The sequence below is a fragment of the Rhinopithecus roxellana genome, chromosome 6 (genome assembly GCF_007565055.1).
Source record: "Rhinopithecus roxellana isolate Shanxi Qingling chromosome 6, ASM756505v1, whole genome shotgun sequence".
NCBI classification, from domain to species: domain Eukaryota; kingdom Metazoa; phylum Chordata; class Mammalia; order Primates; family Cercopithecidae; genus Rhinopithecus; species Rhinopithecus roxellana.
Window position 1 is genome coordinate 117,200,480 of NC_044554.1, and position 25,352 is coordinate 117,225,831.

Genomic DNA, 25,352 nt, shown 5'->3' on the forward strand with positions numbered 1-25,352 from the left:
ATTTGATCTTGTGAGCCTTTGGTTTCAAACTGTTCCAAGGGCTTCTCAACATCCTCAGGATAAAGATGAAAATGTTTACTGTGATCAGTGAGCCTGTGAATAAAACAAATCCTATCTTCCTCTCTGGCCTCTGTCTAGCCATACCCTCCTGATCCTCCTTACTCTCTGAGCTCCAGCCACATTAACTTCAGGCACAGTGTATTTCCTCCAGCCACAGGCCATTTGTACATGCCCTTCCTCTACCTGGATAGTTTCTCCCACCACGAGTTGCTTTACCTAGTTCACTCCTATTCTTGCTTCATACCAGAGTTCAATCATTACTTCCTTCCCTGGCACCCTTGCAGAGCAACAGTGTTGTCCAACTCCAGGGGCCCTGTTGACATTATCTTCTATAGGAATAGTGCCTCCTGGAGTCCTGCCCCAACTTCTTTTATATGTTCTTCTCTCCTTTGGAACATTTATCACACTGTATAAAGTATGTATGTGTTGCTTTCTTTAGGTTTTGATACCTCTCTCTCCCATCCAAATCTGAAGCTCTATGAGAGCAGGAATTTTTGCTCACTATTATACACCCACAGTCTAGCATAGTGTCTGTCACATAATGGGCAACTAAAAAATATTTATTGAATGAGTAAATACAACAAATGTTTGGAGACTACCAGTAGATTGATAGTCTTGGAGACTACCAGGAGGTTAATAGTCTCTTTGAATTTAGCTGTATCCAAAGTCCTATAAGCCTATCAATAGAAATAGTTTGTGTTGGGGAGGACAACGCCAGGTTAACAGACACTTAAAATACATCTCTGTACAGAATGTATTGCTTCTTTCACCACTGTGGTTCTCAGATTTCTAAAATGGTCCTCATGATCTTGGCTCCCTGGCATTACTCCTGTGATTACATTAGTTTGCACAGCAAAGGGATTTTGCAGATGTAATTAAGGTTACTAATCAGTTGACCTTGAAATAGGGAGATTATCTAGGTGAAATCTAATCACATGAGCCCTTTAAAAGCAGACAGAATTCTTTACTTAGGGGTAGAAGTCAAAAATTTGAATCATGAAATTTGATACATGGAGGAAGCCATATGCAATGGGCTTCACAGCAATCCTCAGTGAAGAGCCAGCCAGAAATCAGGGACCTCACTCTTGTAACTGCAATGGGATTCTACCAACAACTTGAATGAGCTTGGAAGTAGATTCTTTCCGAGAGTCTCCAGTTGAGGACATAGCTTAGCTGAAACCTTTATTTCAGCCTTAGGAGCCCCTGAGCAGAAAACCCACCTGTACTGCACCAGACTTCTGACCTACAGAACTTTCAGCTAATAAATGGGTGTTTTTAAACCATTATGTTTGTGTAATTTGTTGCACAACAATAGAAAACTAATATAACCATTAAACATTGGCTTCCAAATTTTGTCAAGAAATATTTGAGAAGATATTAACCTCACTGTCAAGGTCAATTATATAAACCACAATGAATTAAATGTAAGCTTGGCTGGGCATGGTGGTTCACACCTGTAATCTCAGCACTTTGGGAGGCCAAGTGGGCAGATCACTTGAGGTCACGAGTTTGAGACCAGCCTGGCCAACATGACAAAACCTCACTTCTACAAAAAATACAAAACATAGCTGGGCATGGTGGCACATGCCCGTAATCCCAGATACTCAGGAGGCTGAGGCAGGAGAATCACTTGAACCCAGGAGGCAGAGGTTGTAGTGAGCCAAGATTGTGCCACTGCACTCCAGCCTGGGTGATAGAGCCAAACTCCATCTCAAAAAAAAAAAAAAAAAAAAAAAATGGTAAGCTTGACAAATATCTGAATGACAACCACAATATTCTTCTTTTCCTTACTAAGGTTTATTGGTTGACACAGGTAAATATACTTGGCCAAATTTATGAGTTGAATGTTGCCGCTGTCCAATTTTTAAACGCTAAGCAGAAATCGTAGTGACTGCAAACATTTTTATATATACATACAAACACATGTATATATATATATTAATATATAAATAAATAAATAGACCCTGAGATTTCAAGGGGAATCACTAATGTCATTGTCATTTTGACATATTTTGACCCTGAAAGTTTAGGGGCGATCATTAATATCATTGTCATTTTGTTATATTTTAAGCTTGCATAAGCAGAATTCAGCCATGGATATAATAAATTGGTACCAAAATGTCTTTTAATTCTCTTAACCTTATGGATTACTGAGAGAACATTTTCTTAAAAATTATGAGAAAGAGTCTCATTTAGTCTATCCATAGGAAAAATCAAAACAAGATTTTCTTTTTTTTTTTTTTTTTTTTTTTTTTTTGAGAAGGAGTCTCACTCTGTCACCCAGGCTGGAGTGCAGTGGCCAGATCTCAGCTCACTGCAAACTCCGCCTCCCGGGTTTACGCCATTCTCCTGCCTCAGCCTCCCGAGTAGCTGGGACTACAGGCGCCCGCCACCTCGCCCGGCTAAGGATTTTCTTAATCTCATGGCTGAAAATCCGGTTTAGGCGTTTGTGAGTAACTCATTTTTTTCTTTATTTTTGAGACAGAGTCTTGCTCTGTCATCCAGGCTGGAGTGCAATGACGTGACCTTGGCTCACTGCAACCTCCGCCTCGCGGGTTCAAACGATTCTTCTGCTCAGTCTCCTGAATAACTGGGACTACAGGCGCATGCCACCATGCCCAGCTAATTTTTGTATTTTTAGTAGAGACGATATTTCACCATGGTGGTCAGGCTGATCTCGAACTCCTGACCTCATGATCCACCCGCCTTGGCCTCACAAAGTGCTGGGATTACAGGCGAGTAACTCGTTTCTAACTGATGTTTAAAAGTCTTTGCCAAAATATCTTCAATAGGATTTTTTTTTCTAAAGAGTTTACATTTGAATCTGTTGCGTAAGATAATTTACAGAAAATTACTTTGTGGAATTGGTATTCCCACATGTTAGTTATGAAAGCAAATTCTTAATGTTAAAGAGATTTATGTGGTGTTCCACTAACTTCACCATTAGTCTTTCCTTTTCTGAGCTAGTGCCTGGAAAACCAATAGAATCATAACAAAAAAATGGGTAAACACTTTTATAATCTAAAGCATACAAAGCTTTTCTAAGCTTCATGTGAAAACAAAAAATTATAAAAGTTAAAAATACAAAAATTTGAATGCATAAAAATCAAACCAGTAGAATCTGAAAATCTATTAAAAACAACAAATACATGTTAAAGGGTGATTGTGCAAAAATGTATAGCTTTCTTGTGTAAATACTGTAACTATTTAGGAAGTATAGTGGAAAAAAAGAACTCTACTGATACAAAAAACCCTACTCATAGTATCAGTCTGAAACTCCAGGATAAAACTATAAAATGCCACCAAGTGAAACAAACAAACAAAAAATACATGAAGAAATAGACACACTGTCATCTTAGATCATTGCAAATATTGGGAAGATGTTAATTTTACCTTATCTATAAATGGCAAGCAATTCTAATCAGAATCCCTATAGGTTTTTCTTGGTGGGAAGAAAAATGTGTCAAAATGATTCTTCTGTTAGGAAGAACGGACATTCCAGAATTACCTAAGAACATTCTGAGAGAGAACAATTGGGGAATACTAACCTTACAAAATGTTAAAAATAATTACCAGGCTTTGCCACTTATTAGATTTTGGTACCACTAGCTCATAAATAATAAATCAATAGATAAGAATAGAAAATCCAGCAGTAGATAAAATTGTATACATTTAGTACCTGACAAAGGTAGCATTTATATCAGTGGGAAAGGATGCATTATTTGATACTAGCATTGGATAACTATTGACTGTTTGGAAAGATTAGGCTCTTTCACCAATTGACTCTTACACAATGATAAGTTCTATAAATATCAAATATGCAAATGCAAAAAGAAAAATAAATACAACAGAAAAATTGGTAAACATTTGTATTATGTAAGCATACAGAAGTTTTTCTAAGCATTGTGTGAAAACCAGAAATTATTTAAAAAAACAAAAATTTGATTGCATAAAAATTCAACATTTCTATAGGAAACAAAACATAAACAAATACAAACACATAGTAACATATTGATGAGAAAATATATTGACTGTGTGTAGAATAAACCAATTTAGGTAAAATTAAGTACATATTTCTCTTTTGTATGTCTGGAGACCTATCCAGAAAAAAAGTTGTTGTGAAACATTAATGTTAACTGTTTCTATGGATTTATTATCATGAGCACAATTCTTTATTAAAATGCAACCTTGCTATTTAATTATTTCATAATAAATTTAATATTGGCAGTAAGGCCAAGACGGATCATTTAATAAATAGAATTGGGACCGTGGTTAATCATTGGAACAATGAAATTATATCCTAATTTCATACTTTCATATAGTGCAAATAGCTTAACTATTTTTGATGTAAAAAAGAAACCACAAAGTATATAATCTTAGAGGTAGCAAAGGCTATTCTAAAATGATCAAAGGAAAAACCAATAAAGGAAAATATTGATGAATTTCATTTATATAAAATATTTTAAACATCTCTTTATAAATAACTCACACCGTAGGTAAGGCAAACAACGAACTGGGAGAAGTATTTGCCATACATACAATAAACAAATATGATGATGAGCCACTATAATGAAGACTAATATCTGTTGGAAAATATGGGCAAAGGGCATGAACAGGCAAAACGTAAATGAACAATAAGCACATGAAATAAATGTGCATTTTCATCACTAATAAGTTAAAATATCAAAAAGATATTGCTCTTTACTTGTTATGTGGAAAAGCAATAAAAAGAACAATAGTTCCTAGAGTGAACAAGAATGTAAGAAAACTTATGTACTTGTTAGTAGGATGTAAATTGGTAAAACATCTCTAGGAAAAAATTTAATTTGTGGTTAAAATTGTGCATATCTTTTTATTCAGAATACACTTTCTGAATAAAAAATGAAAGCCTGAGCTCCAGAATTATCTAGAGACTACATGCCATGAGTGACACAATTGGTCAGTGTGTAAAATCCTTCTTGATTCTTAAGAACCATGTGTACAATATGGGAGTTTTGTGTTTAAGCCTCATCTGGAGTCACTTTCTCAAAAAGGCAGTGAAACATGTTAGAAAAAAACAATAGATTATGGGCCAGTTATGGTGGTGCATGCCTGTAATCCCCGCACTTGGGGAGGCCAAGAAGGGAGGATCATATGAGGCCAGGAGTTCATGAGCAATCTGGGCAACATAGTGAGACCTTGTCTCAATAAAAAATAAAAAATAAATTAAAAAAAGTAGGCAGCTGTGGTGGTGCATGCCTGTAGTCCCAGCTACTCAGAAGGCTGAGCCCTTGAGTATCCCTTGAGCCCAGGAGTTCAAGGCCGAGGTAAGCTATGATTACCCACTGTACTCCAGCTTGGGCCACAGAGTAAGCCTGTCTTTAAAATAATAAATTTAAAAAATAATAGATTTTCTATCTAATGATTTAGATTTCCATCCTGGCTCTGCCGTTGCTGTGTGACTTTCTCTATGTTACTTAATGTCTCCAAGTCTCTGTTTCTTTGTTTGTAAATGGGAGAATATTAACAACACTTACTTTAGAGAATGGTTCTCATGATTAATTGATGCAATCCATACAATGTCTGGAGTTTATATATAATTTCTGGTTTGTTAACGCCCTTCTACATGATACAAAATTTAAAAAGAAAAATATCCTCTGAACTGAGGGTCAGTATTTGCCCTCCTCAAAGAAACTGTAAGACCAAATCCACCTTGTTTCGATCAGCCTTTAACCAATGACTTTTTTCAATGAACAGTTGATGAGATCCATCAAGGTACTCTTCATTATGTGTCTATCATAGCCTGTAGTACCCATCTCACCGTCCATACCCTCTTAATGAGCATGCCTTGTGCTTCCTTGCCCATGACCCTGTCTGCACTCCCTTCCATGATGCTCTCTGAAACTTTTGCTCTATGACCAATACTTCCTTGCATTCTCCAATTCTTTGGAGTGGTCTTTCCGCTTCCTCTTCTCAGCAGAAACCCGTATCTCCCCTGAGTGTTCTGCTTCTCTTGACTTACTCTCGAATGGACTTTTTTTTAAAGCAGTTTTCATCCATTTTCTTCATGCTCACTTCTGATCGTTTTTTTTCTCTCTTGTATTACTAACCTTTCCCTCCCAGTAGATTCATTGCATCAGCTTTAAAATATGCTCAAGTCACTTCTGTGAAAAATAATGATACAATAGCAATAAAACACCAACATCCTTCTGTTCAGTATTCCCCCATACCACCACTCTTTTTTTCTCCCCCTTCAGAACTTTTTAAGATTGTGTGATACTCACTTCCCACTGACTTTTTTACTCACTGGAATTTGCCTTTCACCTTCATTTACCACTGAAACAGTGCTTACTGATCTGCAGGAGTACTTTATAGAGGAAATTGGCTCTTTGTCTATGATTTGAGTTTTAAAAATGTTTTCTCGGTCTCATTTGCTTTTGATTTTGCTTATGATGATACTTGATTTGTGGATTTGAAAAAATTTGTATCTATCCATTTGTGGTTCATAAGCGTGATGACTGAACTTTCACACACATGTGAGATGTGCCTCACTCAATCCTTGTTATGATGTCAGCATATTACCCATCTGACGTCAAAGTAAAATATAAATTTTAAAAAATTACGTCTTCAATGTTTCTAGTTTCTTTTGTACAGATGCTGGGTTTATGGCATATTTAAAAAGTCCACTTCTCTGAGACTAGAATAAACTATGGTTTGGTAATCTCTCTGGTTTATAGCACTTTATATTTACATTTTATAGTATTTTATATTTGAGGACATTTTATATGTTGCACTTGTAATTTTGTCTGTTTCGATTAGAAGAAGGAAGTTGGGGAAATGGTGAATGGATATGTTCTGCCCATTCAGTTCTATGGAATTCCTGTAAGTTTATTTACGTATCTACTGTTTTCAAAATTTTTATCGTGAATCTTTGTGAAATTTTTGAATAACCTTTGTGCAATGCTTAAATAAATAAAAATAATTGAAATAGGTGCCAAAAGAAATCCAAAAAGTGATGTGGAACTCATGGAGCTCTATAATAGTATTATGCTGTGTACTGACTAAATTGATTGACAATATCCAGATTAGTAATCTAGAGGGAGAAAGAGACCCAGGACATACTGCTTAGGATAAGTGAGAAAAGCCTTATCAAATAAGGCCCCCATGTGGCAGTGTAATGACACGCCATACATGCAAAACAAAACAAAACAAAAACACAGCTTGTTTATGGCAGTCTTGGTAAGCAAGTACCAATATGTCAACTAAATCCCACTAAGAGTGACATTTGAAAAATAACACTATTACCTCATCATTTAAGATGGGGTTTTACTAAGTTTTCAGTCATAGTTCACAGTGCAAATATGAAAATGTACTGGAGGCTAGAAGTCAATTTTGAGGATAGTAACATCTCACTTTTCTCATTCTGTCGTGATCACTCACTTTTATCTTCTTGATAAATGCTTCAGAGGCATGTGTGTTCTCTCCCCCACTCACGACACACCCAAGCATGGGGTTTTAGGAATTTTCTTGATAACTAATGGCTTTCCACTCTTTTCCTTCTGCAGTTTTATCTGTGGTTAAATAATAACAACATTAGAGTAGTATTTGTCATTGCCAGTGCAAATATTTTGCTGAGACTGCCTGCATAACCAGTGCATCTGTTTCCTGATGGCTAATTCTGAACCCGAACTGTTGGACTATCCAGAAGAGACAAGTTAAGTTGTAGCTCCTAGGAGAAGAAAACTCTTTATAAGCCTCTGTGTCACAGGAGAGTAGACAAGTAATGTTCTGGAAGAAGTGCGCTGACTAGTCACAAACATCCATATACAGAAAACTCCCCTGCTTTTATTAACTTGAAAGATAAAGTGTAAAGTCTGACTAAATTGTTTTCTTAAAATTTTAACGTATGAATGAATATTTATGGTAGCACATTAGTTAAGACAGAGATATTTTATATACATATAGCGAGAGAGAGAGGAATGTGTGTGTGTGTGTGTGTATATATATATATATATATATATAAAGAGAGAGATGGAGTCTCACTCTGTCGCCCAGGCTGGAGTGCACTGGTGCAGTCTCAGCTCACTGCAACCTCCGCCTCCCGAGTTCAAACGATTCTCCTGCCTCAGCCTCCCGAGTAGCTGGGACTACAGGCGTATGCCACCACACCCAGCTAATTTTTGTAATTTTAGTAGAGATGGGGGGGGGTTTCACTATGTTGGTCAGGCTGGTCTTGAACACGTGACCTCGTGATCCGCCCGCCTCCGTCTCCCAAAGTGCTGGGATTACAGGCGTGAGCCACCGCGCCTGGCCCATATATTTTTATTCTACCAAACAGAATAGTAGAATAAAATTAGATATGGTAGCTGAAAAGGATGATTCTTTATTTTAAACACATATTTTTAAACTTTAAAAACCTCAGAAATTAGGAATTTACAGCTTTATTACATAAACGCGTGTTGTTAAAACATTCAAGAGTAACAGTATGTCCTGTATTAGTAGGGATGCTATATAAGAAAAAGAGAGAGCCACACAAAACTGTATACTCTACAACATTCTTTGACAGAAACTTCAAAATCAGAGGTGGAAGATACATGGATTTTGGAGCCACTGAAGCCGTGAAATTTCAGTAAAAATCATGTCAAATGTGACTTCAAATTAAATTTGAGAAACATTTATTGAGAACCTGTTCTGTGTGCAGCACTGTGCTAGGTCCCACAGGGAGAGTAAGTCATTTAGGATTGCACTCTAAAATCTGGGCATATTGGTGCAAAGGGAGGTAAACAGCAGGCTTAGGTGAGTCAGAGGACCTGGCCCAAGCCGGGACTCTCCTGCAGGTAAAGCGGAGGGTAGTGAGAAGCTCTAGCAAGGGGGCGCTTCCGAACACGCGCGTTGAGGAGGGCGCTCCAGGACTCTTGAGGGAGCAGCCCGTCTGGACCGAGGCCGCGTCGTTCCTGGGCTTACTATTCCCAGTCCCGGACCGGGAGCCCAGGACGCCAGAAGACTCTACACTGGCACCGCGCTCCTCCTTAGGCGGGCGGTCAGTCCTGGGTGCGGGCTGCGCTGGAAGCTGAGATGAAAGCGACATGGTGTGGAGGGGCAAGAAATCTCGCCACCACACGCGCCAAGAAGGAGATTCTACAAGCAATTCCCCCCACTCTCCTCAGGCCATTGTGTTGCTGTTTATTAGCTCCTGGGAGGGCGTCAGGACAAAAGGAACCCTCCTCCCTTCTTAGTAGTCAGGCCCAGGGTCGGGTGTGGGAGCCGGCGCGCTGCTTTCTAGGCAGACACTGAAACTACGGCAGCCACGGAAATAGGTATCAGCCGTTAAAGCTTGGCTCCAGGCAAGGGGTGGCAATCTGCCCCTAGCACTGTGGGGCCCCGCATCCCACAATCCCCGCGGCTAGCCTGCGTGGCTACTGGCGGCAGCTAACGGGCTGCGAGAGCGAGCCCGGCGTCTTGACAGCGGCCCACGCGTCGGGGCGGGGCTTGAGCCCTCTGCTTTAAAGGTTCGCGCGGCCGGCCCCGCCCCTCCGGTGCCGCGATTGGATCCGGCGGGGGTAGCGTTGATTTGGTAGGCGCAGAGAGGGTGGGGCTGCGCACGCGAGGCCGGGGCCCTAGTTGCTGCCGCCTGGGCTGGGGCACGAGTGGATGCGCAGTGTGGGTGGTTGGGCGTGAGGGGCCGACGGGCTCGCGCGCGCGCCGTCTGCTGAGGTCCCTCGGGAAGGAGGAGAGCGCCCAGCGCCGACCCGCACGCGCAGCCCGGCAGTCGGCGGCGCGCGGAGGGCGGAGGTGGTGCTTGTGTGTGGAGCTCCGGTGCCAAGGGCTAGCCGTCAGTCCCCGGGTGCGAATCCCTGCTGTCTTCCACACCCTCCCTTCCTCCAGGCTCCTTTCCTACATTCTTCCCGCGCCCCCACGGTCGCGGACCGAGCGAGAACACCCTTAAGCAGGTGTGGGGGGCGTGCGGGGCGGCACGAGACAAAAGGGGCACGGGGGTAAGCCCGCCATGGCCTCCAGGAGCCTGGGGGGCCTGAGCGGGATCCGCGGCGGTGGCGGTGGAGGCGGCAAGAAAAGCCTGAGCTCCCGCAATGCTGCGGTGGAGAGGAGGAACCTCATCACCGTGTGCAGGTACGGCAGCGCAGGGCGAGGGGAACCAGCCTCCGGCCGGGGCTGAGACCTCTGGGCTTGCGCGCGGGTCCCTGGGGGGTCCCGGGCATGATGGGCTGCTGCCGCCTATGTTGCGCCAGCCGAGTGTGTGAGCGCGCAGCTCCTTGGACAGGGGCCCGGGTCTGGACACCGCCGCAGCCCTGGACTTTGTGTCAGTTCCAGTGCTGGAGGTATCTGAGGGTAGAGCTTGGGGCGGGGCTGGGGGAGGATTTGTTTTGAATGTGCAATCTAGTGTCAGAGTGAAAGAGGAGGGCAGGAGGAAGAGCTCTTTCATTTAATGCCCATTCAACTGTCAGCCAGCTTTTGATAAAGTGGTAGTAACTGTGATTGTTTACTGTGGTGCCCCCAAATCAGAGTGCATTTCGTTGTTTTGGCTTGTTTACGTTATCTTCACCCATTTCATTTCACACATGTTAGTTGAGTGCCTACTACATGCCAGCCATTGTGTGTGTGAGCGTGTGTGTACTATCCACTTTTCAGCTACAGTGCTAGTTCTGGCTCTGCAGTTGTTATTAAGAGTGGGACTGTGGAGGATACCTAGTCTTTATGTCAATTATTTATTCTAAGGCCTGCCTTTCCTTAACATTTTATAACGGTAAATGTAGTATTTCCTTCAGAAAAATATAGAAACATTAAAAGAATAATTATATTGGGCCGGGCGCGGTGGCTTACGCCTGTAATCCCAGGATTTGGGGAGGCTGAGGCGGGCGGATCACGAAGTCAAGAGTTCGAGACCAGTCTGGCCAACATAGTGAAACCTCGTCCCTACTAAAAATACAAAAAATTAACCGGGCGTGGTGGGGGGGCGCCTGTAATCCCAGCTACTCCGGAGGATGAGGCAGGAGAATTGCTTGAACCCGGGAGGCGGTTGCAGTGAGCTGAGTTCACGTCATTGCACTCCAGCTGGGGCCACAGTGGGAGACTCCATCAAAAATAAATAAATAAATAACTACTGTTTATAATAAGCCCAGTATTCAGAGAAAACTGGTTTTTAACATGCTGATATATTTCCTTTAAGTCTTATATCTGAGTATTAAGAAAAATTGAAACCCTAAGCATCAATTTCTTAGGAACTTCTCTGAACCATTGTTTTAAAATTACTTTTTTCCATCAGACTCCTAATCATCACCTAGAGATATTCCTCTTAAGAAGCAGATGATAATGAAACTTTTTCTTCCTTTGTAATTTCTCCGTATTTTTTCCGGTATTTTTCTTGTGTGAAAATGTGTCTAGCATCTTAAGTGGAATACAGATTATAATTCCAGGACTTAAATGCAATAACTCACAGTGACTTTTAAAAAAATGCTTGGATTATTACAAATGTTTATCTAGCAAGAAGACCTTCTTCATTGACTGTGATTGTATATGTGTATGTAATTATTACAGCACTTTGTAAGTGGTAAAGTAATATGGCATCTGTTTAATTTACCATTTGTACTGTCTAGGATGTAACTTTTTGAGACAAATAGGCTGTTAGGTTTTTTAAAGTATAGGTAAGTATTTTTAAAGTGGGTAAATGGAACAATAAGCAAGGCTGATTTTCTTAACCATAATATACAGACATTAAAAACTGCTTTAAAAACAAGGGTAGTTTCAACGTATACAGTGCTTATTGGGGGGTAACATTTAATAAAAGCTCTATCAGCTTTTGTTAAACTTCACAAGGGCAATGATTCTATCTGCTTTTTGCTTAGTCTTTTTTTTTTTTTTCAAATTCTCGACATAGCATCTGATACTCAAAAAATATTTATTGAATGAATAAATTCAATGATGGCTACTGTTCCTTTTGCTTCTCCATTTTTATCTTGACTGGTTTTAGATCATGTGATGACCATTTGTGCCCTTATCAGAGACAGTTGAAAAGAAAAGGATTTGTATTTCAACCTTATTTAAATTAAATTTTAAATTATATTTAAGAAATTTTAGGAATGTCACACTGATTTCTGGGGACAACTCTCTGTATTAGTTGTGTTTTCATTATTGTAATTTACATTATTATTTTCCACTGTGAAATGAGTATATGCTAACTTTAGTTACAGTTTACACATAGATTTAGTGTAATAGCTAAAATAAATTGCGGTTTCTGCTCTGGATTTCATTTGTATAGTTATTTATATGGATAATATTAAGGCTGATCTTCAGATCCAAATGGTTGATGGTGCATGTAAATTATCCATGTGTAGTAATGGGGTCTATATGATAGGCTTTATCTGAATGACTTTTACTTTTTGGAAGAAAGTCACTATAGGCCATGTGTACATTTTAAGAAGCCGCATGACAAATTAAGAAAAATGAATAAAGCAGCATTTATGCATTTATTGCTAGTTTACTTTCCAGAGTCACCAAACCCTGGGTATTTCACTCATGTCTCTTATGAATTCTTTTTTTATTTTTTGTTTCTTTATTTTTTATTTTTGAGATGGAGTCTCGCTCTGTCGCCCAGGCTGTAGAGCGGTGGCGCTATCATGGCGCACTGCAAGCTCCGCTTCCCGGGTTCACACCATTCTCCTGCCTCAGCCTGCTAAGTAGCTGGAACTACAGGCGCCCTATACCACGCCTGGCTAATTTTTTGTATTCTGTTTAGTACAGACGCGGTTTCACCGTATTAGCCAGGATGGTCTCCATCTGCTGACCTCGTGATCCGCCCGCCTTGGCCCTCCAAAGTGCTGGGATTACAGGCGTTAGCCACCGTGCGCCCGGCTTCTTTTTTTATTTTTATATCTCAAATCAGAGATGATTTGGTTTGGTGGAAATATAACTGGGTTCTAGGTTCACTTTATCATTAACTAGTGTGCACTTTTACAAGCCATGCAGCCTTTCCATTTGTTCATTTTTGTTGTCTGTAAAATAATATTGGACTACATCACTGTTAACCTTCAATTATAGGCCTAAAATTAATAATGGCCTCCAAGCAAAATATGTTTATATTTAGTTTTGAATTTTTCCAAATATGAGCAGGGTAATAATGATAAGATAAATGTTTATTATAACTAAATTAAGTATGTCCATTTTTCTTTATAAACAAAAACATTTTGGACTGCCTTTCATTTTGTAATTCTCTGCTGATGTTCTGGAAAAACTGAACCATTTGCAAAACCAAAAAAATAAAAAGTCACTAGCATATATCATTCTAGTGTATCCACTTATACTTACACAGTAATGTTTTACCTTACCCCTTAAACAATTTAGGTGTTATCTCAGGTTAAGTTTAAGGTCTTATTATATGAGTACACAATTCTTTACGTTTAAAGCATTATTCAAGTGCAGTATATGGTTTTGAACTTTGAAAATGGGTTGTTTGGATAGGTAAGATAGTCAGATAAAGAGCTGACCTGAATTTTGGCTCATTGTGATTGTATATGTGTATGTATATGTAATTCATCAGTTTTTTTAGTGAACATTTACATGTCATACACTAAAAACATTTGCATGGTCCTTATTTCATCAGATAAGTACTGTTTTATCATATTTTTCATGGATTTTGGTGAAGAGATAGTAGGTCATTTGAGGACTCCAAATCTTACACACTCAACTTCAAAATATTCATACACTTGACTTTGGCTCTGAGAACCAACTAGTATTTTCCCTGTATATTCTCTATCGTTTAGAACTTCAGAAAATTGGCCGGGCGCGGTGGCTCAAGCCTGTAATCCCAGCACTTTGGGAGGCCGAGACGGGCGGATCACGAGGTCAGGAGATCAAGACCATCCTGGCTAACATGGTGAAACCCCGTCTCTACTAAAAATACAAAAAACTAACTGGGCGACCTGGCGGGCGCCTGTAGTCCCAGCTACTCGGGAGGCTGAGGCAGGAGAATGGCCTGAACCCGGGAGGCGGAGTTTGCAGTGACCTGAGATCCGGCCACTGCACTCCAGCCTGGGCGACAGAGCGAGACTCCGTCTCAAAAAAAAAAAAAAAAAAAAAAAAAGAACTTCAGAAAATTAAGTTGTTAAAGCCCTTCAGATTTTTAAAACTTGCATTTTTATCCATAATCATATATTAGTCATTCTTCTGTCCTTTATAAGCTTCATTGTTTACAGAAAACCTTATATATTCCTTTGATTTTAGTTTTGGTGGCAGAGAATTAAAATCTAAATTCTCTTTCTATGACTTAACAATGTCTTATGAGCAAATTATTAAAATATACACATATAAACATTTCTAAATAACACTTGTCAAACTTTTAAGTCAATACTTTTAAGAGAAACTTCCCATGCAAAGTCGTAATTTTCCTGTTTTGTGGCTAGGAAGAACTAGTAAGAGGAATATAAGGAGTATTGTGATAAGCATGGTGGAGACAAATGATGATTTCACAATTCAAGTGTTTTTAATAACATATGCATAGTCTTAGTTTTCTATAGGTCATGATATTTCATAACTTGAATATTATTTCAAATTACATTAGCAGCTCAGTTTTTCCATTATAGTCAGGGAATGAGAAGCTTATATTTTTATACATAACTAATATTGGAGTTAAGTTTAAAATCCTCCATCAACTGTAGTGCTTAGCATTTATTTTGGAGTGCAGGATTTGTATAACTGAGATTTATTTAAGTGTGCAAATTTAATCCACAACACATAGTATTTACAATATTTTGGAGGAATTGCTTTTAAAAAAATAATTACACTTTTCCCTGCCTTCTTGAAAAAGACTATACATAGAATAATGTAATCCTTATTGATGACTTTACTCTGAATCTGCCTCTATGACTATGCCCACTGTGCAGTGGTTGTCCTTGGAGACTCTTGTGGCATGTAGAGCTTTTGCCTAAATGGCCCCAGAAGATTATGTGTTTGGAGTTCTTTAAGCTTTTGCATCCTTCTGTTTCTTCCTATCAAGTTATTTGTTATTTCTTACAACTCTTTCTATTTCTAGCAGTTCTTTTCTTTGTACTTCCCATTCTGACTTACTGATTATAATTTGTTGTGACCTAGGAAAATATGTAACTAAACTTTTCAAATGTTTATTTATTAATTTTTTTTAAAAGCACCCAGAGGCCTGAGTTAAGTTTAGTGAGCTTTAGAACTCTGAACTTCTTAACATTCTAGTTGCTAACTAATCAGAAAAACTGTCTATTCTGTGCTTGAACTTGGTGGGAGAAATGCAGATATGTGAAATGTTATTGAATATTAATGACAATAAAATCTGTCTTATCCTGTTTTGTGTTGCTATAAAGTAATACCTGAGGCTGGGTAGTTTATAAAGAAAAGAGGTTTATTTAGCTCACGGTCCTGTAGGTTGTACAAGAACCGTGGCCTCAGCGTCTGCTGAGCTTCTGGTGAGGGCTTTTGTGCTTCATCAGACATTGGTGGAGAGAGTCAAAGGGGAAGCAGGCAGATGTGAAGAGAGACCAAACCCAAGGGGCATCCTGGTTTTGTATCAACCTACTCTTCTAGGATCTGGTCCATTCTCCCTTGAGACCAGTCCAGCCTTGCTGGAGTGAGAACTGGCTCACTACTGGGAGGTGAGTACCAAGCCATTCATGAGGTATCCACCCCCATGATTACCCAAACATTTCCCGCTAGGCCCCACTTCCCAACACCATCACATTGGGGATCAAATTTCAACATGTCATTTGATGGGGGCAGACCAACCATATACAGATTGCAGCATAATCCTTTAAAGAACTTTAAATCTGTTGGCCAGGCATGGTGGCTCACGCCTGTAATCCTAGGACTTTGGGAGGCCAAGGCGGATGGATCACCTGAGGTCAAGAGTTCAAGATCAGCCTGGCCAACATGGTGAAACCCCATCTCTACTAAAAATACAAACATTAGCTGGGTGTGCTGTGGGGTGGGAGGCACCGGTAATTGCAGCTACTCGGGAGACTGAGGCAGGAGAATTGCTTGAACCCCGGGGTGGAGGTTGCAGTGAGCCGAGACTGCACTACTTCACCCCAGCCTTGGAGAAAGAGTGAGACTCTGTCTCAAAACAAACAAACAAACAAACAAAAAACAAAAAAAAACAAACAAACTTTGAATCCAGTGATTTCCTTTTTTTTTTTTTTTTTTTACTATTTGCTTGAGTATGCCTCATAAGACTATTCATACCTTGGCTATAGTGATTATAATATTTTTGGCTAAAGCTCTTTTAGTCATTTTATATGTAGTAGAACTTTGGGTTTGGATTCAGCATTAGTTATATACCTTGGAAGCAGGTTCAATATTATTAAATATTTCTAAGGATTATTCATGCTCTAATTAGTAGATGCTTACAATGGAGGTAGGATGATCCTCTTTTAAACTACTAGTCCTACAGTAGACATTTCAACATTCACAAAAGGTCATTATCTCTTCCCCCAACCAAACTGCATTCATATTAATTGACAACAGAGACTAGCTATCCCCCAGTCCTTTACTAGGGGGTATTTATTTTAACTCTGCTGCTTGATAATTGTCAAAATTTCAGTTGAGAGATGATATTCAAGGGGGAATGTTTGAAGCTTACCCACTCTTCTATTCCCTCTTACAGGTTTATAAAATATATCCCTGGGTCAGTCCAAAGCATCAGAGAGAATTGGGTATGTAGACTGCATTGCTCCACACTCTTCTATCCCCAATTGCTTTTACCCAGTTATATATTGGAAAGATTCCATCAGTCTGCATTGAAGGTCATCATAAGAATCTGTCACAGAGGGTCTTGAAGTTATTGTCAAGGACATTATTATATCAAAACGGGCTTCTTTTTTGTGAAGACTTCTGTGAGAAATCTCTGTGTTTAGTGCCAACAATTTGTATTTTCAAGCAATTGATATATTTGTATCTACTGGACACAAATGAATGTATAACTGACAACTTCATATTTTTACCATGCAGCTGTTAGAAATCTTAGTGTCAAGTCTGTAGTCAACCTCTACGAGATATGTAGGACATTGTGATAATATTTTTAGCCTTACTTCTAGCTCTACTATGCCACTATTCTTTTAATATAAATTTTTATTGACTTATACTTTCCATATAGAAAAGCATACATAACATAACTTTCATTTTTTGTGGTAGGGCACAATGTTGTAACTAGCACCCAGGTCAAGAGAAAGAACCATTCAAATATCAAGACCTCCTCCTTGCTTTCTTCTAGTTCATACCCGTATTAAGGATAACTACTCTCCTGGTTTTTAACACCATGGTTTGTTTTGCCTTTTTAAATATTTTAAATGAATGGAATACTATGGTATATAACTTTATGTTTAGCTTATTTTGTTCAGCATTATGTTTGCAAGGTTCATCTGTTTTGTTGCATGTTGCTGTACTTTGTTCATTTTCATTGCTGTCTTATTCCATTGGATGAATATACCACAATATTTCCATTCTGTCGCTGATTGTCATTTGAGTTGCTTCCACTTTTTGATTACTACTAACTAAATATTCATTCATATTTATTTTGGTGACAATATGTACATTTTTCTGTCGGATATTATCTTGGAGTGGAATTGATGAGTCATATGGCATGCAGATATTCAGCTTCAGTAGATATGAAAGTTTTCAAAAGGAGTTGTACCAGCACTCATACTACTGAGCAGTGTGTGTAGGAGTTCCAGTTTTCTGTATCCTAACTAATGCTTGAAATTTTCTTTCATTTTAGCCAATCTTCTATGTCTGTTGGGGTGTCACATGGTGGTTTTAGTTTGCATTTTCTTGATGTCTAATGAAGTCAAGCACCTTTCTGTAAGTCTCTAGGCCACTTGGAGATTTGCTTTCATGAAATGTTAATTCAAGTCACTTAGCAACTGGAATCTCTGCTTTTTGTTTATATTTTACTTGTGTAGTTCTTTGTACATTCTGTATGGGAATCTTTTCTTGGATATGTGTAATGCAAATGTCTTCCATTTGGTGGCTTTGTTTTTCACTCTGTAGTACGTTTTGATGAATAGAAATTTCTGATTGGAAAATGGCCCATACATTTCCTTCATGGCTAATGTTTATTGTAATGTCTTTAAGAAGCCAGCCTACTCCAAAGTAATGAAAATATTCTTTTTTTCTTCTAAAGCTTTATTGTTTTATTTTTACATTTATATCAACAATTCATCTGTAGTTTATTTATGGTGTGAAGTACAGGGGTCAAGATTCAATATTTCCCTTAAGGAAAATCAACTGACCTGGTACCATTTATTGGAAAGACCATTGTATTAGTCTGTTCTCATGCTGCTATAAGGACATATCCGAGACTGGGTAATTTATGAAGGAAAGAGGTTTAATTGATTCACGGGTCTGCAGGGCTGGGGAGGCCTCAGGAAACTTACAAGCATGGTGGAAGGGGAATCTAACATGTCCATCTTTGCAAGGCAGCAGGAGAGAGAAGAATGAGAACCAAGCAAAGGGGGAAGCCCCTTATAAAACCATCAGCTCTCATGAGCACTTACTCACTATCATGAGACTAGCATGGGGGAAACCATCCCTATGGTTCAATTACCTCCCATCGGCTCCCTCCCATGATATGTGGGGATTATGGCAACTACATTTCAAGATGAGATTTGGGTGGGGACATAGCCAAACTGTATCAACCATACTTTCTCCACTACACTCAAGCATCACATTTATCTTAGGTGACTGGATAATTTGTGGTCTATTTCTAGACTTTCTTTTTTCCAATAGTCTATTTGTCTATCCTGAGCTAGTATCATACTAAAATAATACCTATAACTTTATATTATGCCTTGATGTTTGATAATACAAGTTTTCTAGCTTTGTTTTTCAAGATTATCTTGGCTATTCTTGGCCTTTTACAAACTAAATTTTAGAATCAACTTGTCAATTTCTGTTAAAATTTTTTTCTGGGCTTGTACTGATACTATAAATCAGTTTTGGGAAAGCTGTCATCTTTATAATATTAAGACTTACATGCAACCCATGAACATAATCTATTTCTTTATATGTTTAAATATTCTAGAATTTTTGTCAATAATGTAGTTTTGCATATATAGATATTTTAAATCTCTTATTAGATTTATTCTTGCATATTTGATATATTTTTATATTATGGTAACTGAAATCATTGAAAACTTTTCATTTTCTTGTGGTTGTTGGTTTATCGATATAAACTTGACCTTTTGAAATACTGGTCTATATCTAGCAGTCTTACCAGATTTCTTTATTAATTCTAACAGATTTTTTGTAGCTAAAAATTTTTCTTCTGAGTACACAGTCATGTCATCTGCCTATTTTATTTCTTCCTTTTTCAATCTTTATGGCTTTTCTTTTTTGTCTTATTGCACTGGCTAGGACCACTAATGCAGTGTCGCAGAAAACATTCAAAAGTTTATTATTAAATAGGATGTTTGCAGTAGGTTTTTCTTAGTTCTTTTCTATTTCAAAATTGCTGATATTTTTTATCATAAATGGGTGCTGATTATTGTATTATTAAGTTTTTTTTTTTTGGTCTTTCAAGGTAAACATGATTTTTCTCCCTTTTATTGTTTTCATAGTGAATTATGTTGACTTTTGCATGTTAAACCACTCTGGAATAAAAAAACAATGAGTTGTGATGTATTGTCTTTTTGAAATATCTTTGCATTCAGGGAGTTAATAATTTCTTTGGGATTTTTGCATATTTATTCATGGTAGAGATTGGTATGTAATTGTCCTTTCTTATAATGTTCTTGTCTGGTTTTGTCATTAAGGTTATTTGGCTTTATAAAACAAGTTGGGAAGTGTGTGTGTGTGTGTGTGTTTGTGTGTGTGTGTGTGTGTGTGTGTATGTATGTATTTCCCTCCCCTGTTCTGTAGAACAGTTTGTGTAAGACTGTTATTATTTCTTTCTTAAACATTTGGAAGAATTCACCAGGGAAGCAATGTGAACCGCAAATTGTCTTTGTGGGAAATCATTTAGTAACGGAATCAATTCATTTAATAAATACTGAACAATTCAGATTTCCTGTGTCTTCTGGTATGAGTTTCGGTAGGTTTTTCATGGACCATACCTATTTCATTTATATTGTCAATTTTTTTTTTTTTTTTTTTTTTGCTAAGACTTTTCTTAATATCCTCTTAATGTCTTTTTATTATTTGAAAGATCTGTAGTGATTTCCCATTTTTCTTTCCTGATATTATAATCTCCATTTTCCCCATTTATTTTGCTAGGCATTTATTAATTTTACCAACTTTTTCAAAAAACAGCATTTGACTTTGTTGATTTTCTCTGTCAACTCATGTTAGGACTTTGTTAATTTACTCTGTCGACTCCTGTTTATTTAAAAATCTGTTGTCTAACTTTCAAACAGTTGAAGTTTTTTAGTTATCTTTTATTTGTTGATTTCGAATGAATTCTGTTGTGCAGAGAACATATTCTGAAAGATTTCAAGCTTTTGAAATTTGTCGATGCTTGCTTTATGATGCAGTATATGGTTAATTTCAACGTATATTTCATATGCATTTGGAAATAATGTGTATTGTGTCATTGTTGATTGCACGATTTATATATGTCAGTTAAGTTAGTGTTTTAATTGCCTTGTTCATATCCTCTGTATTCTTACTTGTTTTTTTGTATACTATTTAGTATTGAGAGAGATGTGTTAAAGTCTACCTCTATGACTGTAGATTTTTGTTTCTCCTTTTAGTTTTGTCATTTTTACTATAAATATTTTGTTTTATTACTAGTTTTATGGCGATTTAGAATTGTGGTCTCTTCCTATTAGTTTGATTCATTTTAATCATGAAATGTCCCTCATTATCTCTAACAGTGCTGCTACCTTGAAGTCTGTTTTATCTGCTATCAATACAGTTATAATAGCTTTCTTTTATTAATGTTCATATGATGTCTCTTTTTCCATCTTTTGCTTTCACTTTTGCCGTTTCTGGGCTCTTACATTTAGAGTGTCCTTGTAGGTAAGATAGGATTGAATTTTGCATTTTATCTAGTCTGATAGCCTTAGTCTTTTAGTTATTTAGCCCATTTTAATTAATGTTATTAGTATTATATTTGGATTTATACCTATCTTACTGTTCATTGTATGTTTGCTTTTTTCTCTTTTCTTGCCATCTTAAATATTAATATTTTTATAGTTCCATTTATTCCATGATTCCAGTTTTTTACTTTGTGAACTTGTGAGTCATATATTCCATTTCTTTATATATGTTTATATATATTTCTATTCTTCTGGCAGTTACCTTTGATTTATTAGAGTCTAATGCAAATTATAACTTTTACTGCTTTTTCAATAGTGTTAGAACCATTTATTCCCCCTATCCTAAAACACACTCAGCCTCCTGAGTAGCTAGGACTGCAGACATGCACCACCACACCCAGCTATTTTTTTTTTTTTAATTTGTAGATACAGGATCTCGCTGTGTTGCCCAGCTGGTCTCGAACTGCTAGCCTCAGGCGGTCCTCCTGCCTCAGCCTCTAAAAGTGTTGGGATGACAGACATGAGTCACCATGTGTGTCTCCATTATCTTTTTACACTCCAATTACATTATGTTAAAATTTACCAGGCCTCACTTGATTCATATTCTTTCCCATGGTTTCTATTCTTGTTTCTCTTTATGCTTCAGCTTGTATGTTTTCTATTGACTTCTTTTTCTAGTTCATTAATTATGTCTTACACTGTGTCTATTCTACTGTTTAATCCATTGAATGAGTTTTTAATTTCAGGTAGTTCTAGAATTTTTATTTCATTTTTTAAAATAGACTCTAACCCTCTGATTTTAAAAACCTATCTTTTTACCTGTGTCCTTCATTTCTTTTAGTCTCTTGAACATGTTAATCACATTTATCTTAAAGTTCTTATTAATTTAGAATTTTGAATTATCTTTATATCTTCTTTTATGGTCTGTTTTTTCTCTCTCTTACTCCTTTCTTTGTCATGTAGTCCTATCTTTTGTCACATCTGGAATGTTATTGAATGCCACATAGTATTTATTAAGTTCTTTAATACTTTTGTTTTTCTTTTAGTACTATCATGTTTACCCTTTTGTCAACTATTATGTGTCAAAGTATTCATAAGAACATTGTATACAATAGAAATAGACCACAGTGGAGTAAACAGATGGAATGCACCACTCAATTTTAGAAAGATATCACCAACAGTTTACTAGTACCCACGGTCAATAGTGTAGGTTAATGCCCACTTTGCTTTACTAGTGTTCATCTTCCTCCAGAGATAGAGTAGTAGCTGATTGCTTTCATCCAGTCAGGGGCTGTGCTGAATCCAGACTGGGTTTCAACCATGGTTAGTCTTGAACAACCTACAGTTTGCTCCTGGCCTTTCAGGATTTTCAGCTTAGATTTGGTATATTTTCTAGCACCCTTCCTCCAACAAGCCAAAACAACAAAATGCACTCTGATTTGGGGGCGACAGTAAACAATCACAGTAACTACTGTTTACTGAAAGCTGGCCAACAGCTGAATGTGCACTAAATGAAAGAGCTCTTCTTCCCTGCCTTCCTCTTTCACTCTGACACTAGATTGCACATTCAAAACAAATCCTCCAAAATACATACTGTTTTGAAAATACTTTATGAAAGACAGAAAGTGGATGTAATGCACATATTTTGTTGTTTTAGGTAGGTAAAATGATTTATTGTCTATTATCTCCAGTGATGGTGATTGTCTTTAGAGGAGGTTAGGAAAACAGTATCCCCCAAAGATTCATCTTTAACATTAGATTTTGTGATTTTTAAATCTTAGTATTTACAGAACCAAATCTTCTGTTATATTTCAGGTCTAGTCTCAAAATTAATATTAATAATGATTTAAAATTTTAATAAATCTACCACAAAACATCTATGTCTTAACATGATAAGAAAATATATTTAATTTATACATGGCCAATATGCTTTTTGGAGGAAAAATATTAGATTCAGCCTTTATGACTAATAATGGAAATTTTAATTATAATAATTTTTATTTAAATTAGATTTATTTTATAGTTAAGGATAACATGGCCAAAATTCAAACCCAAATATATCTGGTTTCAAAACATATATATATTTTTAATACTGTGCTGTCTTGATTGTCCGTGATATAAGTCAGCTGATGTGTGTGTTTGCATAGACAGAAACTGGGAACTTTCATTTTCTTAGCATTCTAGTGTTGATAAACCATGAACACTATATGTTATGGTTTTTTTCTGTTCTTCGTATTGTTCTATTGCTGCTTTTAATGTCTAGCTTACTAGAAAGCTCACTTACGTTAAAGTATTCTATTTGAATATTTTCATTTGTTCTTGTGTAAAGAACAATTAGATTCCCAAGGGATATGTAATCCAAGTATATAAAGTGTTCTTTACTAAAATAATTTTAATTGGGAGTTCTTTCATATGAGGTTAAATCAATTTATTTTAAGATAGGAAGTTTTCTTGGTTTGATAACTTACTAATTTTAGATGAATCTTTTTGGAAAGTTTTGTCTTTTTTATTTTAAGAGTGTGCTTCTAACGTTACTTTTTGTGTTTGGCAATCTGCTGTCATCAGTCTGCTTATATAGCAATACAAGATGTTAATAATAGAGTATTTCCATCCTTAAGTGTCTAGATTAACAATTCTCTTTTAAAATAAATTTTGACAGTACAGATTGAGAAAATATTTTAAATACACATCTCTTTTTATTTAATTTTTAAAATTTTCCTTTTTAGAGACAGACAGGGTCTTGCTCTGTTACACAGGCTAGAGTGCAGATGCATGACCATAGCCCAGTGTAACCTTGAATTCCTGGGTTCAAGTTATCTTCTTGCCTCAGCCTTCTGAGTTGCTTAGAATAACAGCCTATTTCCACCATGCCTGGCTAATTTTTAAATTTCTTTATAGAGATGGGGTCTCGCTTTGTTGCTCAAACTCCTGACCTCAAGCCATCTCTGTGGCCTCGGCTCTGCAAAGTGTTGGGATTACAGGTGTGAGCCACCACACCTGGCGCTGCTTTCTTCCTTTATTTTTAAGTTGATTTTTACATTGGGTGAATTTTTTTTGAAATAATAAAATATCACAAAGAGAGTATCATGTTTCAGGGTACAAATTTCAGGGAAGATGGTTGGGACTTTTTTTGGTTCCAATAGAGGTTTATTTACAAAAACATGCAACTAGTTGCATTAGGCTTGTGAACAACAGTCTGTAGACCTCTTCTTAAAGGATATGTGAAAGGTATTTTTTCTCATTATAAAATATTTTAAATAGATTAAAATTATATTAGAAAATAAAGAGGAAAATACACATGATGTTTGAGAATTCTTTTTTTTTTTTTTTTTTTTTTTTTTTTGTGGGTGGGGACAGGGAGTCTCGCTCTGTTGCCAGGCTGGAGTGCAGTGGTATGATCTGGGCTCGCTGCAACCTCTGCCTCCCAGGTTCAAGCAATTTTCCTGCCTCAGCCTCCCTGGTAGCTGGGGCTACAGGTGCATACCACCATGCCCAGCTAATTTTTTTTTTTTTGAATTTTAGTAGAGACAGGGTTTCACCATGTTTCCCAGGCTAGTCTGGAACTCCTGAGCTCAGGCAATCTGCCTGCCTCAGCCTCCCAAAGTGCTAGGATTACAGGCGTGAGCCACCATGCCCGGCTGAGAATTTGTAAGTTTCATAATATTTGAAAAAAGAAGGGAAATTACTTTTTTTGTTTGTTTCTTTGTTTCCGTTCTTTCACCCAGGCTGAAATGCAGTTGGCACCATCTCGGCTCACTGCGATCTCTTCTTCCCAGGTTCAAGTGATTCTCCTGCCTCAGCCTCCTGAGTAGCTGGTACTACAAGTGTGCACCACCACACCTGGCTAACTTTTGTATTTTTAGTAGAGATGGGATTTCACTATGTTGGCCAGGCTGGTCTCAAACTTCTGATCTCAGATGATCCACCTGCCTTGGCCTCCCAAAGTGTTGGGATTACAGGCATGAGCCACCGTGCCCAGACCTGCAAATTGTTGATTCCGAAACATTCTCTTGTGTTTGTGATGTAAAATATAAGAGAGCAAATAGGTCTTCCAGTGAACAGTTACCTCTGAGTATTGTGCTTATTATCACCTATAGTCACTGCTTATATTATGTTTGGTGTGGATCGTGTCATATCTCTTGGAAGCCATCTTCTTGTTGATCATCGATGCTGACTGTTATTTTAATGGCAGAGGATAATTACCTCACCCCTCTGTTAGAGACTATTAAAAGCAATGGCATATAATAAGGAATATTGTAAATTTGGTTTGAAATAGTGGAGAGTTCTCTGTCTCCTATTTTGGAT

The 25,352-nt window shown here is 37.6% G+C and overlaps 1 protein-coding gene and 1 non-coding gene across 3 annotated transcripts in view; both read left to right on the top strand.

Annotated features, from left to right (window-relative positions):
• The first annotated feature begins 6,529 nt into the window (after nucleotides 1-6,529).
• On the top strand, nucleotides 6,530-6,631 carry LOC115898503. The gene has a single exon (XR_004058228.1). It is a non-coding gene; the product is annotated as a small nucleolar RNA U13 (small nucleolar RNA).
• A 3,049-nt stretch (nucleotides 6,632-9,680) lies between these two features.
• Nucleotides 9,681-25,352, top strand: part of RUNDC3B (RUN domain containing 3B) — a 198,651-nt gene continuing 182,979 nt past the window's right edge. For both annotated transcript variants that reach the window (XM_010370648.2, XM_010370649.2), the window contains exon 1: nucleotides 9,681-10,167. In XM_010370648.2, the coding sequence (XP_010368950.1) occupies nucleotides 10,046-10,167 (122 nt within the window). In that variant the 5' untranslated portion in view covers nucleotides 9,681-10,045. The remainder of the gene's footprint in view (nucleotides 10,168-25,352) is intronic.